Source organism: Neophocaena asiaeorientalis, unplaced genomic scaffold, assembly GCF_003031525.2.
Source record: "Neophocaena asiaeorientalis asiaeorientalis breed wild unplaced genomic scaffold, Neophocaena_asiaeorientalis_V1.1 scaffold78, whole genome shotgun sequence".
NCBI lineage: Eukaryota > Metazoa > Chordata > Mammalia > Artiodactyla > Phocoenidae > Neophocaena > Neophocaena asiaeorientalis.
The window spans coordinates 15,551,294-15,570,859 of record NW_020175018.1 but is presented as its reverse complement, the minus strand read 5'-3'; the positions used below and the strand labels follow the sequence as shown (position 1 = coordinate 15,570,859).

The following is a 19,566-nucleotide window of genomic DNA, read 5'->3' as shown; positions in this document are numbered from 1 at the left end:
CGCTGCCTCCGTCCGCGGCCGCTTCCTCGTTGGGCCCTCCGTCCTCCTCCAGGAGCTGCGGGCGGCGAGGGAGCTGCGGGAGCTCGGGGCGCGCGGGGCGCGCGGCGCTCCCGGCGTCCTCGGGGCTGCCGCCCCCTTTCGCGTCCGCTCCTGGGAAGAAATGGCAGGGGTGGTGAGCCCCCAAGAGGCTGCTGGGCCAGGTGGGAGTCCTCCCCCCAAACCCCAGAACACAGCGCCTCCAAGGAGAAAGTCACAATGACCGTGCCGATCCTGACCCCTGGTGAACCCCGCACTCAGCCTTCTCCAAGCTGGGCCCTTGAATTTTTACCCAAAGTGCAACAATAGGACAAGAAAACTAAGGCTCAGAGAGGTGAGGTGCCTTCCTGGTGATCACACAGCCAGTACGTATGGCCGGCTGGGATGGAAGGCAGGCCTTGCCCACACCTGCCAGCCCCTCGTCCAGATTGCCCCTGCTGGGAGGTGGCCCTGTCCCCACAGTCCTGCTGCCGCAGCCGATTGAACCCAGAAGACGCTTCAGCCCAGGGCAGCCCCCTCATAGGCTGTGCTGAGACACCGTCCAATGGGGGCTGGCCTGAGGAGATTAGCTGACCAATCAGGTTCTCGGCTCTGGAGTGGTCGGACCCCAGCCAAGCGAGTGACTTCAAAGAGTCAGGAGGTCACTAAGTGCCAAGTGCCCTCTGAGGCAGAGAAGGAACAGAAACAGGAATGGGGTGGGGGAGGGGCAGGGAGAGGCCAGGAGCAGTGGGCGGAGAGCAGCCCACCCAGCAGCTTGGAGGGCGCTCAGAGGCCCTCAGCTGCCCAGCTGCCTTCCCTCCCTGGTCCTGGCCTCCAGCATCCGTACCATAAACTCTGGAGGCACCCTTGTCCCAGCAACTCCTGAAGGTCCCCCCGCACCTCCTAAGAGCAGTTCTGACCAGCTGAGCACCTCTAGGCCTCAGGTAGGTCCTGGAGGAACAGCCTGGAAGGGTCCTGGGGCAGACCCCCTAGACCTGGGTGGGCATTCAAGGACCCACAGCAGGGACAGACAGCCCAGGGCGTGGCTTTTGAGGTTCATTTCCTAAGTGTCTTGAAGGGTTATAGAAGGCAGAGAATTAAGTAAATCAGACATGAGAGCGACAGTGCTGGTGAGGGTGGAGAAGCCTTGCTGAAATCCCCCTCCCATCCTTCCCCCCACCTCCACCTCCCATACAGCTGGTGGGCGGAGTCAGAGGCTAGGAATCCTTAGGGGAGGGATCCCCAATGGCAGGGAGTACTGAGCCCCTGAGAGCTCCCCACCCTCTTCCTCCAGCAGGCAGGGTCTCACTCAGGGCATCTCCTACACACCCATCTGGTGTTCATGCCTCCACACCTCTACCCATGCTGTTCCCTCTGTTTCTCTACCCCTTGAATCCGGACTTGGCCATGTGACTTGCTTTGGCCAATGGATCATTAACAAACATCTTGCACACAGAGGCTTTAAAAACCTACATCTCGGGCAGAAGACCTAAATAGACATTTCTCCAAAGAAGATATACAGACTGCCAACAAACACATGAAAGAATGCTCAACATCATTAATCATTAGAGAAATGCAAATCAAAACTACAATGAGATATCATCTCACACCGGTCAGAATGGCCATCATCAAAAAATCTAGAAACAATAAATGCTGGAGAGGGTGTAGAGAAAAGGGAACACTCTTGCACTGCTGGTGGGAACGTGAATTGGTTCAGCCACTATGGAGAACAGTGTGGAGGTTCCTTTAAAAACTACAAATAGAACTACCATATGACCCAGCAATCCCACTACTGGGCATATACCCTAAGAAAACCAAAATTCAAAAAGAGTCATGTACCAAAATGTTCATTGCAGCTCTATTTACAATAGCCCGGAGATGGAAACAACCTAAGTGCCCATCATCGGATGAATGGATAAAGAAGATGTGGCACATATATACAATGGAATATTACTCAGCCATAAAAAGAAATGAAATTGAGCTATTTGTAATGAGGTGGATAGACCTAGAGTCTGTCATACAAAGTGAAGTAAGTCAGAAAGAGAAAGACAAATACCGTATGCTAACACATATATATGGAATCTAAGGAAAAAAAAATGTCATGAAGAACCTAGGGGTAAGACGGGAATAAAGACACAGACCTACTGGAGAACGGACTTGAGGATATGGGGAGGGGGAAGGGTGAGCTGTGACAGGGCGAGAGAGAGTCATGGACATATATACACTACGAGGTGTAAAATAGATAGCTAGTGGGAAGCAGCCGCATAGCACAGGGAGATCAGCTCGGTGCTTTGTGACCACCTAGAGGGGTGGGATAGGGAGGGTGGGAGGGAGGGAGATGCAAGAGGGAAGAGATACGGGAACATATGTATATGTATAACTGATTCACTTTGTTATAAAGCAGAAACTAACACACCATTGTAAAGCAATTATACCCCAATAAAGATGTTTTAAAAAATTAAAAAATAAAAACCTACACCTCTCCACATTACCGGGGCTGGTGAGGGATGAGAGTTTGTGTTTAATGGGGACAGAGTTTCAGTCTGCGATGATGAAAACATTCTGGAGGTGGACAGTGGTGATGGTTGTACAACAACATTAATGTACTTAATGCCTCTGAACTGAACTTATAAATGGTTAAAATGGTAACTCTTACATATATTTTACCAGCTTTTTAAAGCCTCTCTCTCCTGCTGATCACTACTAAAAACGCTAGACAAAATACAGAAGAAACTACCCAAAGACCCTGAAAAGTGAACAAAAGCAAGCAGATCGTGGAGTGCAGTCAGAACGCAGAAGTGACCATAAAGGGGGTGAATTTCCCATTTTTTTCCTCTCATTTCCCTTGAGGCTCAAAGCTCCAGTCACAGAGCCACGTGGTAGAGCACCAGAATGAGCAGCTAAAACTCCACCGGAAACTGTCATTCTAGCCAGAGGAACCAGGAAAGGGCCCCTGCAGAGTGGAAATAGTGGGGAAATCCTAGAGAGGAAGTAGCTTCATAGGGGGATCCCCTAGTTTTGTAGGTGCACTGGGGTGACCAATGTATATCAGCTTGCCCAGGACTTCCCCAGGTTTACTACTGAAAATCTCGCATCCAGGCAAACCCCTTAGTCCCAGGCAAACTGGAATGGTTAGTCATCTTAGAATGGATCCACAAAAGTCTTAGACTCACCCCCAAGCTGCATGTGTAGGGGACAGACCTAGACCATCATAAGAAAGACTTTAAAATCTGGACCGCTAGGGCTTCCCTGGTGGTGCAGTCATTGAGAATCTGCCTGCCAATGCAGGGGACACAGGTTCGAGCCCTGGTCTGGTCTGGGAAGATCCCACATGCCACGGAGCAACTAGCCCCGTGAGCCACAATTACTGAGCCTGCGCATCTGGAGCCTGGGCTCCGCAACAAGAGAAGCCACGACAGTGAGAGGCCCGCGCACCACGATGAGGAGTGGCCCCCACTTGCCGCAACTAGAGAAAGCCCTTGCACAGAAACGAAGAGCCATAAATAAATAAATAAATAAATAAATAATTTTTTTAAAGGCAAAATTCCTTTTTAAAAAAAAAAAAAATGGACCACTAAAAAAGCCAGAAAACGATGAACAAAATGGCAATAAGTGCATACCTATCAATTCCTTTAAAGGTAAATGGACTAAATTCTCCAAAAGACAGAGTGGCTGAATGGATAAAAAGATCCATCTATATGCCGTCTACGGGAGATTCACTTCATATGTAAGCACACACACAGACTGAAAATGAAGGAACAGAAAAACATATTCAATGCAAAAGGAAGCCAAAAAGCCTGGGGTAGCTCTACTTATATAACAAAAAGAGACTATAAAACAAAGACTGTAATAAAGAGACAAAGAAGAGCATTACAAAATGATAAAGGGGTCAAATCCAACAAGATACAACATTAGTAAATATTTATGCAACCAACATAGAAGCACCTAAACATAAAAGCAAATAATAACAGACCTAAAGAAAGAAATCGACAGCAATACAATAATAGTGGACTTTAATACCCACCTTACATCAATGGAAAAATCATCCAAACAAAAAAGAAAAAATCAATAAGGAAAGAGCAACCTTAAAGGACATGTTAGACCAGATAAACTCAACAGATATATACAGAATATTCGATTCAAAAGAAACAACACACATTCTCATCAAATGCACATGGAACATTCTCCAGGATAAATAATGGTAGGCCACAAAGTAAGCTTTATAAATTTAAGAAGATTGAAATCATATCAAGCATCTTTGCCAACCACAATTGTATGAAACCAGAAATCAGTTACAAAAAGAAAACTGGAAAATTCACAAATACGGAGATTAAACAACATGCTACTGAACAACCAATGCGTCAAAGAAGAAATCAAAAGGGAAATTATAAAAAATACCTTCAGGGACTTCCCTGGTGGTGCAGTGGTTAGGAGTCCATCTGCCAATGTAGGGGACATGGGTTCAATCCCTGGTCTGGGAGGATCCCACATGCCACAGAGCAGCTGGGCCCATGCGCCACAGCTACTGAGCCCACACGCCACAACTGCTGAAGCCTGTGTGCTTAGAGCCCATGCTCTGCAACAAGAGAAGCCACAAGAGAGAGCCCGGGCACAGCAACGAAGAGTAGCCCCCACTCACCGCAACTAGAGAAGGCCTGCGCACAGCAACGAAGACCCAGTGCAGCCAATAAATAAATAAATACCTCCAGACAAATGAAAATGGATAGAACATACCAAAACCTATGCAATGCATCAAAAGCAGTTCTAGGAGGAAAGTTCATAACAATAAATGCCTATACAACATGAGAAATCTCTAAAAAACACTCTATACCTCAAGGAACTAGAAAAAATGAAGCCCAAAGCTAGCAGAAGTTAGGAAATAACAAAGATCAGAGTGGAGATAAATAAAATAGAGATTAAAAAGACAATAGAAAATATTAAAGAAACTAAGAGCTGGTTCTTTGAAAAGATAAAATGGACAAATCTTTAGTAGACTAAGAAAAAAAGAGAAGATTCAAATAAATAACATAAAAAATGAAAGAGGACACAATACCACCAATACCACAGAAATACAAAGCCTCATAAGAGACTACTATGAAAAATTACATGCCAACAAATTTGCCAACCTAGAAAACATAAATTCCTAGACACATACAATCTGCCAACACTGAATCATAAGAAAGAATATCTGAACAGACTGATTACTAGGAGACTGAATCAGTAATCAAAAACCTCCCAGCAAACAGAAATCCAGGACCAGATGGCTACCAAACATTCAAAGAATTAATACCAATCCTCAAACTCTACCAAAAATGTAGAAGAGGCAGAAACACTTCCAAACACATTTTATGAAGCCAGCATTACCTTGATATCAAAACCAGAAAAGGATGCCACAGAAAATTACAGACCAATATCCCTGATAAACATAGACATAAAAATTCTCAACAAAAAATATTAGCAAACAAAATTCAACAATACATTAAAAGAGTCATACATCATCATCAAATAGAATTTATTACAGAGATGCAAGGATGATTCAACAACTGCAAAAAAATCAATGTGGTATACCACATAAACAAAATGAAGAACAAACATCATATGATCATCTCAATAGATGTTGATAAAGCATTTGACAATTCAATATCTATATATGATAAAAACACTCAACAAAGTGGGTATAGCAGAAATGTATCTCAACATAATAATAAAGGTCACATACGATAAGCTCACAGCCAATGTCATATTAATGGTAAAAGAAAAAAAAACTGAAAAGCTTTTGCTTTAAGATCAGGAACAAGACAAGGGTGCTCACTCTCACCACTTTTATTCAACAGAGTATTGGAAGTCCTAGCCACAGCAATCAGACAAGAAAAAGAAATAGAAGGAATCCAAATTGGAAAAGAAGAAGTAAAACTGTCACTATTTTAGATGACATGATATTATGTATAGAAAACTCTAAAAACTCCACCAAAAAACATTTAGAATTAATAAATGAATTCAGTAAAGTTGCAGAATATGAATTCAATATACAAAACTCTGTTGCATTTCTATACACTAATAGCAAACTACAAGAGAAATTAAGAAAATAATCCCGTTATCAAATAGAATAAAATACCTATCAAATAGGATACTCAGGAATAAATTTAACCAAGCAGATGAAAGATCTGTACACTGAAAACAATAAGCCCTCAGTGAAAGAAATTGAAGAAGACAAATAAAAGATAGTCTGTGCTCATGGATTGGAAGAATTAATGTTGTTAAAATACCCATACTACCCAAAGCAATCTACAGGTTCAGTGCAACTCCTATCAAAATTCCAACAGCATTTCTCACAGAAATAGGAGAAACAATCCTAAAATTTGTATGGAACCACAAAAGACCTCCAATAGCCGAAGCAATCTTGAGAAAGAAGAACAAAGCTGGAGGCATCATGCTCCCCAATTTCAAACTATATTACAAAGCTACACTAATCAAAACAGTATGGTATTGGCATAAAAACAGACACACAGATGAATGTCAAAGAAGAAAAAGCTCAGAAGTAAACCAACATATATATCATGAATTAATTTACGACAAAGGAGCCAAGAATACACAATGGGGAAAGGACAGTCTCTTCAATAAATGGAGTTGGGAAAATTGGACAGCCACATGCAAAAGAATGAAACTGGAGCACTATCTTACACCATATCCCCAAATTAACTCAAAATGGTTTAAAGACTTGAGTGCAAGACCTGAAACCATAAAACTCCCAAAAGAAAACATAGGCAGTAAGATTCTCAACATCAGTCTTGACAATGATTTTTTTAGATTTGAAGCCAAAAGCAAAGGCAACAAAAGCAAAAACACCCAAGTTGGGATTACATCAAACTAAAAAGTTTCTGCACAGCAAAGGAAACCATCAACAAAATGAATTGGCAACCTACTGAATGGGAGAAAATATTTGCAGATCATATATTTGATAACAGGTTGATATCCAAAGTATATAAAAAACTCATAAAACTCAATAGCAAAAAATAAACCCACAATTAAAAATTGGGCAGAGGGGTCTTCCCTGGTGGTCCAGTGGTTAAGACTCCACGCTCCCAATGCAGGGAGCCCAGGTTCGATCCGTGGTCAGGGAACTAGATCCCACAAGCATGCTGCAACTAAGAGCCTGCATGCTGCAACTAAGATCCCGTGTGCCACGACTAAGACCTGCCACAGCCAAATAAATAAATTAATTTAAAAAAAAAAACTGGACAGAGGATCTGAGCAGACATTTTTCCAAAGACATAAGGGGGGCCAACAGGTACATGAAGAGATGCTCAATCAGGGAAATGCAAATCAAAACCACAATATCACCCCACACCTGTTAGAATGGCTATCATCAAAAAGAAATAACAAGTGTTGGTGAGGAGGTGGAAAAAATGGAACCCTTGTGCACTGCTGGTGGGAACATAAACTGGCGCCACCACTATGGAAAACAGTATGGAGATTCCTGAAAAAATTAAAAATAGAACTACTATATGACCCAGCAATTCCACTTCTGGGTATTTATCTGAAGGAAATGAAAACACTAACTCAAAAAGCTATATGCACTCACACGTTCATTGCAGCATTATTTTCAATAGCTAAGACGTGGAAACAACCTAAGTGTCCACCGATGGATGAACAGATAAAGAAAATGGTATATATCTAGACACACACACAATAGAATATTATTCAGCAGAATGAAATCTTGCTATTTGCAACAACAGGGATGGACCTTGAGAGCATTACGCTAAGTGAAATAGGTCAGACAGAGAAAGACAAATACTGCATGATCTCACTTACATGTGAAATCTGAAAACAAAATTAAAAAATAAAAAACCTGAGTTCATGGATATAGAGAACAGATTGGTGGCTGCCTGAAGTGGGGATGGAGGTGGGCAAAATGAGTGAAGGGCGTCAAAAGGTACAAACTCAGTTATAAAATAAATAAGTCCTGGGGATGTAGTGTACAGCATGGTGACTATAGTTAATAATACTGTATTGTTGGGACTTCGCTGGTGACGTGGTGGATAAGAATTTGCCTGCCAATGCAGGGGATACAGGTTCGATCCCTAGTCCAGGAAGATCCCACATGCCGTGGAGCAACTAAGCCCACGCACCACCACTACTGAGCCTACACTCTAGAGCCCGTGAGCCACAACTACTGAGCCTGTGTGCCACAACTACTGAAGCCCACATGCCTAGAGCCCGTGCTCCACAACAAAGAGAGGCCACAGCAATGTCTCAGCCCGCACACTGCAACGAAGAGTAGCCCCCGCTCGCCACAACTAGAGAAAGCCTGCACGCAGCAACAAAGACCCAACACAGCCAAAAAGCAAAACAAAAAACCTTAAAAAGAAATACTGTATTGCATATTTGAAAGTAGCTAGAAGAGTGGTTCTTGAAAGTTCTCATCACAAGAAAACAATTTTTCTAATTATGGTCATAGATGTTAACTGGACTTATTGTGGTGATCATTACACAATATATGCAAATATCAAATCACTACATTGTACACCTGATATTAATGTAATGTTATGGCAATTGTACCTCAATACAAAAACAGAAAACTGGACCAAGATTGGAAATGCTACTCATACAAGGTGAAACAACTAGTGATCTGAAACTACCAAGGTTGATTGCCTACTAAAACAAAACATATCAAGACTTTCCAGGGAATTATAACAGGACTGAGAACCTACACAACATAATATTCACAATGTACAGCACACAATTCCAAAATCATTCACCATACAAAGAACTAGGAAAACGTGACCAGTCCTCAAGGGAAGAGACAATCAACATATGTCCACCTGGAGATGACCTAGACGTTGGAATTATCAGAAAAAATGGCTGTTATAACTAGGCTCCATGAGGAAAGATAAACACACTTGAGAAAAGCTCTCAATAAAGAATTAGAAAGTTTGATGGGAAACAAAAGGAACCAACTGGAAATTTTCAGCTAAAACACATAGTATCTGAATTTTTTTTAACATCTTTATTGGGGTATAATTGCTTTACACTGAATTTTTTTTTTTAATTCACTGATTGGTCTCAATATCAAAATGGAGGTGACAGGGGAAAAAAGTCAGTGAACTTGAAGAAGCACCCATCCAACAAACAGATGAAAGTGAAGGAAAAAAAAAAAAAAGCATAGTGCCTCAGGGACCCGTGTGGTAACACAAGAAGGTCTTCACTCCATGTGCCAGTCAAGTCCCAGGACAGATTTTAGGAAAAATATATTTGAAGTAATAATGGCTGCTAACTTCCTAAATGTGGTGAAAGACAGATTCATAAAACTCAGAAAATCCAGAACAGGCACTCTGTGGGAGCAAACCACCCAGATGCATCACCATAAAATTTCTCCAAACCAAGGATAACAACAAAGCCTTGAAAACAGGCAGAGAAGAATGACACGTTATATACAGGGGAACAACAATTTGAATCTCCATAGACAGTCAAGAGACGACCCGAGGTCAGAAGACAGTGGATCCACCCAGAAATCGACATCTAAAGGAAATGTCCTTCAAGGACTTCCCTGGTAGTCCAGTGGTTAAGACTCTGTGCTTCCAGAGCAGGGGAGGGCGGGTTTGACCCCTGGTTGGGGAATTAAGGTACCACATGCCACGAGGCCCCAAAAAATAAAAATAAAATAAAACATAAAGGAAATGTCCTTCAGGAATAAAGGCATGTATTCATTTTCTATTGCTGTCTAACAAATTATCATAAATATAGTGGCTTACAACACCCATCCACCTCACATCCATATAATGACTACAATCAAAAAATAAATAAAAAAATAAAAATAAATAAATAAATAAAAGCGGGCTTCCCTGGTGGCGCAGTGGTTGAGAGTCCACCTGCCGATGCAGGGGACACGGGTTCGTGCCCCGGTCCGGGAGGATCCCACATGCCGCGGAGCGGCTGGGCCCGTGAGCCATGGCCGCTGAGCCTGTGCGTCCAGAGCCTGTGCTCTGCAGCAGGAGAGGCCACAACGGTGAGAGGCCCGCGTACAGCAACAATAAATAAATAGACAGATAGATAGATAAATAAATAAATAAAACCCAGAGGCTAGGATGTGGAGAAATCAGAGCCCTTGTGCACTGTTGGTGGGAATGTAAAATGGTGCAGCCATATGGCAATTCCACAAAAAATTAAAAATAGAATATTTCCAGGGAATTCTCTGGCAGTCCAGTGGTTAGGATTCGGCCCTTTCACTGCTGTGGCCCGAGTTCAATCCCTGGTCGGGAAACTAAGATCCCACAAGCCTCATGGTGCGGCTAAATTAAAAAATTAATGTTTTAAATAAATAAATAAATAAAAATAGAATTTCCACATTAACCAATAATTCCACTTCTGGGTATATACCCAGAAGAACTGAAAGCAGGAGCTTTAAGAGATATTTATACACCCATGTTCATAGCAGCACCATTCACAAAAACTAAAAGGTGGAAGCAACCCAAGTGTCTACCAACAGATGAATGGATAAACAAAGTGTGATCTTTCCATACAATGGAATATTATTCAGCCTTTAAAAGGAAGGAAATTATGACAACAAGGAGGAAACTTAAGGGTGTTACTCTAAGTGAAATAAGCCAGGGACAAAAAAGCAAATATTGTATGATTCCACTGTCTGAGGTCCTTAGAGGTGTCAAACTCAGAGACAGACGGGGGAATGGTGGTTACCAGGAACTGGGATAGCCGTGGGGGTGGGGTGTGGAATGGAGACATTATTTAATGGGTAGAGAGTTTCAGCGTGGAAAGATGAAAGAAATTATGGAGACGGATGGTGGTGATGGTTACACAACAGTGTAAATGCATTTAGTACCACTGGACTGTACACTTAAAAATTGTTAAGATGATAAATTTTACGTTATGTGTATTTTACAACAATTTTCTTAATGGGGAAAAATTACCAAAATGCTCATGTACTAACTCACAGTTCTGTAGGTCAGAAGTCCAGGCTGACTCAACTCAGGGTCTTACCAGGCCAACATCAAGGTATCAGTTGGAGTGGGCTCTTACCTGGAGCTCTAAGGAAGAATCTATATGCAAGCTCGTTCATGTTGTTGGCAAATTCCAGTTCTGTGGGTCTGAGGTTCTCTGCTCCCAGAGGCTGCCCACCATCCTTCCCATGTGACTATTTCGATCATTAAAGCCAGGGATGCACATCAGATCCCTCTCATGCTTCAAAATTCCCTGTCTTCCCTTCTACTACCAGGTAGAGAGATATCTCTGCTTTTAAAGGGCTCGCCTGATTAGGTCAGGCCCACCCAGAAAAAACTCTCTGTATTTTAAGATCAACTGACTTGAGACTTCAATTCCATCTGTAAAATCCCTTCACAGCAGTACCTATATTAGTGTTTGATTGAATAACTAGGGAAGGGAAACCTCGGTGTCATCTTTAGAGCTCTGCCTACCACAGGTAAAATAAAGTCATTCTCAGATGAAAGAAAACTAAGAGAATTCCTTGCCAGAGAACTTCTGTTAACAGAAAGGCTAAAAGAAGTTCTTTGGGCTGAAAAGAAATAATACCAGAGGTAAACTTGAAACTTCAGAAATAAAGGAAGAACCACAGATGTATAATTATTGGGGTGAATATAAAAGATAATTTTTTCCTCTTAAATCCTCTAATATATGCCGGTGGAAGGCCAAAATTATAAGATTTTATGATGAGTTTGCAACGTGTACAGATGTATTACACGTGAAAACTATAACACTTATTAAGCTTATAAATGGATGGGCATGAGGGTAAAGAGACCTCTAAGGTTACAAGGTTCTACATTTTACTGGAAGTGATATAATACTAACTCAAACTAGACTATGAAAAGTTAGGTATGTATTTTAACCCCTAGAGCAACCACTAAAAAAACAACATGAAGATATGCAGCCATAACACCAAGAGATAAAATGGAATACTAGAAAATATTTAAGTCATACCCAAAAAAGGTAGGGAGTGGGGCACAGCACGGGAGTGGAAGAGATGGAAACCAGAGGAACAAAACAGAGGCAAAGAGAAAACAGTAATAAAATTATATACTTCAATGCAACCATATCAATAATTACTTTAAATGTTGATGGTCTAAACTTTCCAGTTAAAATGCAGAGATTGATATAATGAATAAAAACCAAGACTTACAAGCAACCTACAATAGATAATAGATAAACTTTAAATATAAAGACACAGACAGCTGAAAGTAAATGGGTGGAAAAAAATATGCCAGATAAACAGTAAGCAAAAAAGGCTGGAGTGGCTCTTTTTATATCAGGTAAAATAGGCAAAGCCCGGGCGCCTAGAGCCCGTGCTCCGCAGCAAGAGAAGGCACCGCAATGAGAAGCCCGCGCACCGCAACGAGGAGTAGCCCCCACTCGCCGCAACTAGAGAACGCCCGCGCGCGGCAACAGAGATCCAACACAGCCAAAGAAGAAAAAAAAAGTCAGAGTTAAAGAAGATGTGGTGTATATATATATGTATGTGTATATATATATGTATGTGTGTGTAATACACACACACACACACACACACACACAATGGAATACCTACTCAACCAAAAAAGAAAAAGAGAGAGACAGAATGAAGTAATGCCATTTGCTGCAACATGTATGGACCCAGAGATGATCATACTAAGTGAAGTAAGTCAGAGAAAGACAAACATCAGATGATATTTCTTACATGCAGAATCTAAAATATTATACAAAGGAACTTATTTGCAAAACAGAAACAGACACACACATAGAAAACAAACTTATGGTTACCAAAGGGGAAAGGGGGGAGGGAGGGATAAATAAGGAGTTTGGGATTAGCAGATACAAACTATAATACTATATATAAAAGAGATAAACAAGATCCTACTGTACAGCACAGGGAACTATATTCAATATCTTGTAATAACCTATAATTGAAAAGAATCTGGAAAAGGGTATACATATATATATATATCACTTTGCTGTACACTTGAAACTAACACAATATTGTAATTTAACTATACTTCAATTTTTTTTAATGGCTTAAAAAAATTTAAAAACAGGGGATTCCCTGGCAGTCCAATGGTTAGGACTCCGTGCTTTCACTGCCAAGGGGGCGGGTTGGATCCCTCGTTGGGGAACTAAGATCCCACAAGCCGCACAGCCAAAATTTATTTTAAAAAGTACAAATTTCCAGTTATAAGATAAAATTATAAAAAATATTTCCAGTTATAAGATGGGTACTAGAGATGTAATGTACAACATGATAAATTAACACTGCTAAATGTTATTTATGAAAGTTGTTAAGAGAGAGGATCCTGGGAGTTCTCATCGCAAGGAAAAAATATCTGGGGAGTTCCCTGCCAAGGACACGGATTTGATCCCTGGTTGGGAAACTAAGATCCCGCAAGCTGCACAGCGCGGCCAAAAAAAAAAATAAACGTTTAAAAAAATAAACAAAAAACTCTTTAAAGGATGAAAGAGTATTTTAGGTAGGAAGGATTTGGGGCTGACCACATAATTCTCGATTCCAAGCAGGTGAAAAAATATGTTATAAATGATGGTGTGAGGAATGGAGGGATTAGTGGGGAAGACTTCTTTTTCCTTAAAATTCTTCTTAAAATGGACATGTGAGAATAATGTTCTCAGTGATTGTAACTATTTGAAGATTTCCAGAAGGTGTAATTCTAACTTTTCAAATATGACATAGATTATCGAAGTTCAGTAAGAATTAGCATAAAATATTAGCATTATCGTAATATAAGAGGATGAAACACAGGACAGAGTATAATAAATTCATGTAATCCTTTTGAAATAATTGTAAAGAAGTTGGGGAAAGTTTTCTGTCTAAACAGAAAGCTTTCTAACTGTTGTAAAGCACTAAATTCACTTTAAAAATATTAGCCATGGGGCTTCCCTGGTGACGCAGTGGTTAAGAATCTGCCTGCCAATGCAGGGGACACAGGTTCGAGCCCTGGTCTGGGAAGGTCCCACATGCCGTGGAGCAACTAAGCCCGTGAGCCACAACTACTGAGCCTGCGCATCTGGCGCCTGTGCTCCACAATGGGAGAGGCCGCGACAGTGAGAGGCCCCCGCTCGCCGCAACTGGAGAAAGCCCTTGCACAGAAACAAAGACCCAACACAGCCAAAAATAAATATAAATAAATTAATTTTTAAAAAATGGTCCACATCAAAAAAATCTTTAAAAAAATATTAACCATGCATGCTTATTAAAATAAATGCTTGGCTTTTAGAAAAATAAAATAAATAAAAAGGACATTCTTTAAAAAAACAAAACAAAACTGGAGGACTTTACCTGATTTCAAGGCTTATTCTAAATCTACAATAAACGAGACAGTTCATATTAATGAAATGATAGACACATACATCAATGTAGCACTAAAATAGTAGAGTATCAAAACAGACGCACATATCTATTTGGTCAGTTGATTTTTGCCAAATGGGGAAAGGAAAGTCTTTTTAATAACTGGTGTAAGAGCAACTGGCTATCTTTGTGGGAAAAAAGTGAATATTGACTCTTTCCTCACAACATACACAGAAATTAACTAAAATACATCATAAACCCAAATGTAACACCTAAAACTATAAAACTTCTGGAAAAAATATAGGAGAATATCTTTGTGACCTTAGACTAGATAAACAAATACTATGTATGACACCAAAAGCATGATCCATAGGAGAAAAAAATGCATATACTGGACTTCAAAATAAAAAACTTTCTTCAAAAGACATCACTAAGAAATACAAAGTCACATCACAGAGTGGGAGAAAATATAACACATACATCAGACAAAGGAGTTGTATCAACACTATATAAAGCGATTATTAGTTCCAGTAGACAGAGGAGGAAACTGTAGCCCGAGAGGCAAAGTGACTTGCCCAAGGTCACCCAGCTAGGAAGAGGGAGAGCCAGAGTGTGAATCCAGGCTGTCTGGCTCCAGAGCCCAGGCTCTTAAGCACTCTCAATTAGAATAATGAAAACAATAACAGTAGCCCACTTTACTGAGCATTTACCATGTGCCCAGCCTCAGGCGCGGGGCCATCTCATCGAAACCTCCTGATGCTATGAAACAGGGATTACCAGCCCTGTTGTCAAGGGGAGGGGGGGAACTGAGGTTCAGGGAGGGGAGGCCCCTTGCTGGAAGCCACCTGGTCATCAGAACTTGTCCAGTGCCTGTCCTGGCAGTTCTGAGCAGCGCCTCCCTGACTACACCCATGCTGAGGTATCCAGGCTGCCCTCAGGTTCCCAGCCAGCAGGCCCTTTTGTTCTTCTCTCAGAGGCCTCCCTAAAGACCTCTTAAACTCAATACTAAGTCAAATATCCCAATAAGAAAGTGGACGAAATATCTGTCTACTTCACCAAAGCAGACACTCAAATGGCCAATAAGCACATAAAAAGATGCTCCATGTCTTTAGTCATCAGAAATGCCATGAAAATTAGAAATGCCAATTAAAACGAGTTATCACTACACATCCATTAGAACGGCTAAAATTAAAAACAAAACCAACCAAGCTAACCTTAGCACGTTTGGTAAGGACGTAAACAAACGCTGCAAGTAGGAAAATAAAATAGTAAAAACCACTCTGGGAAACAGTCTGACAATTTCCTAAGAAGTTAAATATACATATACCATAAGATTCGGCTATTCCACTCCTAGGTGTTTACTCAAGGGAAATAAAAATATAGAACCACACAAATTTGTATAGAAACTGTTTGCAGTAGACCCGAACTGGAAACAACCTCAAAAGTCCACAACCAGATGAACGGATAAAGCAGTTGTGCTGTACCCACACTGGAATATGTCTGCAGAGGCGGCTCTATGCTCCCTGCCTCCTGACGTGTAATTCTCTCCCCTTGAGTGTCCCGGACTGCATGACTTTTTTACTGCGTGACTTTTCTTTTTTTGGCCATGTTGCTCGGCTTGTGGTATCTCAGTTCCCTGACCAGGGATCAAACCTGCACCCTCGGCAGTGAGAGTCCTAACACTGGACCCCCAGGGAATTCCGTGCATGACTTCTAATGAAGAGACTATGGCAGCAGGTATGGGGTCACTTCTGAGATTAGGTGCTTTTTCTTTTAATATTTTATTTATTTATTCGTTTATTTATTTATTTTGGCTTCACCGGGTCTCAGCTGCCACATGCGGGATCTAGTTCCCCGACCAGGGATCGAACCCAAGGCCCCCTGTGTTGGGAGTGTGGAGGCTTACCCACTGCACCACCAAGGAAGTCCCAAGATTGGGTTTTAAAAAGATCATGGCTTCCTGTCAATTGCTCTGTCTCTGGCAACTCCAGGAGGAAGTGAACCATGGTGGGAGGGGCCCACGTGACGCAACAGGACACTGAGGCCCTAGCCAACAACCCAGGAGGCACCGAAACCTGCCAACAACCAGGTGAGTGCGTTTGCAGGCAGCCTTTCAGCCTCTGCTGAGTCTTGAGGTGACTGCACCCCGGCTGATGACTTGGCTACAACTTCAGGAGAAACTCAAGCCACAGGCACCCAGCCCAGTCACACCAGGCTGTGCAGTAATAAATGGGGGCTGTTTAAAACCCAAGTGTTGAGGGTACAGATCTTCCTCGACTCACAATGGGGTTACCTCCTGAGAAACCCATCAAAAGTTGAAAATATTGGGCTTTCCTCCTGGCACAGTGGTTAAGAATCCGCCTGCCAATGCAGGGGACGCCGGTTCGAGCCCTGGTCCGGGAAGATCCCACATGCTGCGGAGAAACTAAGCCCGTGCGCCACAACTACTCAACTACTGAGCCTGCACTCTGGAGCCCGCGAGCCACAACTAATGAAGCCCAGACGCCTAGAGCCCGTGCTCCACAACAAGAGATGCCACCGCAATGAGAAGCCCGCACACCACAATGGAGAGTAGCCCCCGCTCGCCACAACTAGAGAAAGCCTGCACGCAGCAATGAAGACCCAACGCAGCCAAAACGACGGACCTGGGCAGTACGGAGGCGGTGCACCGGGCCTGGCAGCATCCGGGGGGAGGAGGGGAAGGGAGCTGACAAGAGCAACAGGGCAGATCAGATCTCTCTTCTCTCCCCTCTCAGTGCCCAGGGCAGAGCTGCCCTGGTGGATGTGGGATGAGGTTCTTTTTTTTTTGGCCATGCCACGCAGCATGCAGGATCTTAGTTCCCCGACCAGGGATTGAACCCGGGGCCCCAGCAGTGAAAGCACCAAGTCCTAAGCACTGGACCGCCAGGGAAGTCCCTGGGCTGAGGTTCTGGGTCATGATCAGCGGCTGGAGCTCAGGGGCCAGACTGCCCGGGCTGCTTCCTCACCCTTAAAAGGGGGACGTCACCACTTCTCGGGGTTATTGTGGGGAGAAATGAGTGTGCGCACGTACAGTGCTTGGGTGCTCCGCTAACCCTGGCTACCGTCATCTGACGTTAGGAAGCGGCTGGGAGATGAGAAACCGGAAGGGTGTTCCGGCCAGTTTGGGGAATCGGTGAGAAGTGGGGGAAACCAAAGCCAATGAGGAATGAGATCACACGTAACGTCAGCAAGGTTTGCGACTTCTGAGTTTGATCCAGAGAGCTGGGCTCTTCCAAGAGGACCTCCGTGCGGGGGGGGGCTTCAGGGTTGCTGATCTATTGGAGGGTGGGTGTGGCCTAAACATCCCTGCGGGAGACACCAGGGCAGCTCCCAACCTCACCGACCCAGCCAAGGGCTGGAGTTTTCAAATAAGGCAGCAAGAACAAAAGGAACATTGTGGGGAAAATGAGACGTCGTGTTTGCTGTCTACGCTAGAGGGCCTTCCTCTAAGCCCAGGGGCCACTGGCTGACCTACTTATAAAGCTCTCAGCCAAAATCCACCACCCTTGGTACACAAAGCCCCCAAACCACCCTCTGAATGTGCAGCTAGGCAGAGGCACCCAGCCACCAGCCATTCAATCCCACACGTTTCCACTGGGCAACTCCTGTGGACTAGTGTTCCAGGCTCAGAAATACAATTCTGGACGGACCGAGAGATGATCACACTGAGTGCAGTCAGTCAGACAGAGAAAGACAAATATGTGGTATCACTTACAGGTGGAATCTTAAAAACGGATACAAATGAACTTGTTTACAAGACAGTAACAGACTCACAGACACAGAAAACAAATGTATGGTTACCAAAGGGGAATGGGATGGGGGATAAATTAGGAGCTTGGGATTAACAGCTACAAACTACTATATATGAAATAGATAAACAACAAGGACCTACTGTAGAGCACAGGGAACTATATTCAATACCTTATAATAACCTATAATGGAAAAGAATCTGAAAAAGAATATATACATAACTGAATCACTTTGCTGTACACCTGAAACTAACACAACACTGGAAATCAACTATACTTCGAATCAACTATACTTAAAAAAAAAAAAAAGAATTCTCTACACAAACCCCACAAAAATACCATGATTTCAACAGGGTCAGGTGCCTGTGGGGCTGCTAAGTGGATGAAGCTTTGCCACTAAGATGTCCGAGGGAATAGCAGTGATAGTGCTCGGAACTGCAGCTACCATTTTGAAGCATTTATCGGGTGCCAGGCCCTGAGGAACAGACATGACATCTGCATTAACCCTGAGCCAGCTTTGCCACCCTGTGAACCCTGGCTCTGCGACCTTAGAGACAAACTCTCCACGTCTCCCTTTCCTCACCTGTAAATGAGAATAATAATAGTAACCATCATTTAAAAATAATAACAGGGACTTCCCTGGTGGCGCAGTAGTGAAGAATCCACCTGCCAACGCAGGGGACACGGGTTCGAGCCCTGGTCCGGGAAGATCCCACATGCCACGGAGCAGCTAAGCCCGTGCACCACAACTACTGAGCCTGCGCTCTAGAGCCCGCGAGCCACAACTACTGAAGCCCGCGCGCCTAGAGCCCGTACTCCGCAGCAAGAGAAGCCACCGCAATAAGAAGCCTGGGCACCGCAACGAAGAGTAGCCCCCGCTCTAGCGAAAGCCCGCGGGCAGCAACAAAGACCCAAGGCAGCCAAAAATAAATTAATTAAAATAAAATAATAAAAATAGTAACAGTGGACACATGCTCTGTTCTGAGCTTCCTTACAGTAGCTCAGGTCAGCCTCAGGTGTGTCTTATTATCCCGTTTCACAGGTGAGAGAACTGAGGCTCCCAGCAGGTAACCTGAGCCTAGGAGGCGCTCCCTTGGTTGCTGGCACGGGAGTGCCCCGGGGAGACGCCGAGCCCCTGCCCCAGTTATCATAACAAAAACCGCAGCTACCCGGGCCGCCTGGGTAAACACCTGGCCCGATGACGCGGAGATAGGGCTGCAGAATAAATAAATTTGCTGGCGGTGCTGCCCGGCCATGGCCTCGGGTTCTCGGGTTCTCGACACCCGAGCCTCGGCGGGACATTCCAGTCGGAAAGGGGGGCCGGGAGCTTAGTGGGAGGTGCTCGAGGGCCCGGGGTGCTGGCGACAGATGAGTCAGGCGGGGCCGGTCCCCATTCGCAGCAGCAACCCCTCGGGAGCCCCTTGCACAAGAAATCTAGGTGCGCCCCGCCCCAGGTTCGCGGGGGCGGTGGGTCAGGCGGAC

The 19,566-nt window shown here is 43.5% G+C and overlaps 1 protein-coding gene across 1 annotated transcript in view; it reads right to left on the bottom strand.

Annotated features, from left to right (window-relative positions):
- PRRT1B (proline rich transmembrane protein 1B) overlaps positions 1-19,566 on the bottom strand; it is a 24,780-nt gene that overhangs the window by 5,035 nt on the left and 179 nt on the right. Inside the window, exon 2 of the mRNA XM_024762222.1 lies at positions 7-150. Coding sequence (XP_024617990.1) covers positions 7-150 — 144 coding nt within the window. The remainder of the gene's footprint in view (positions 1-6; positions 151-19,566) is intronic.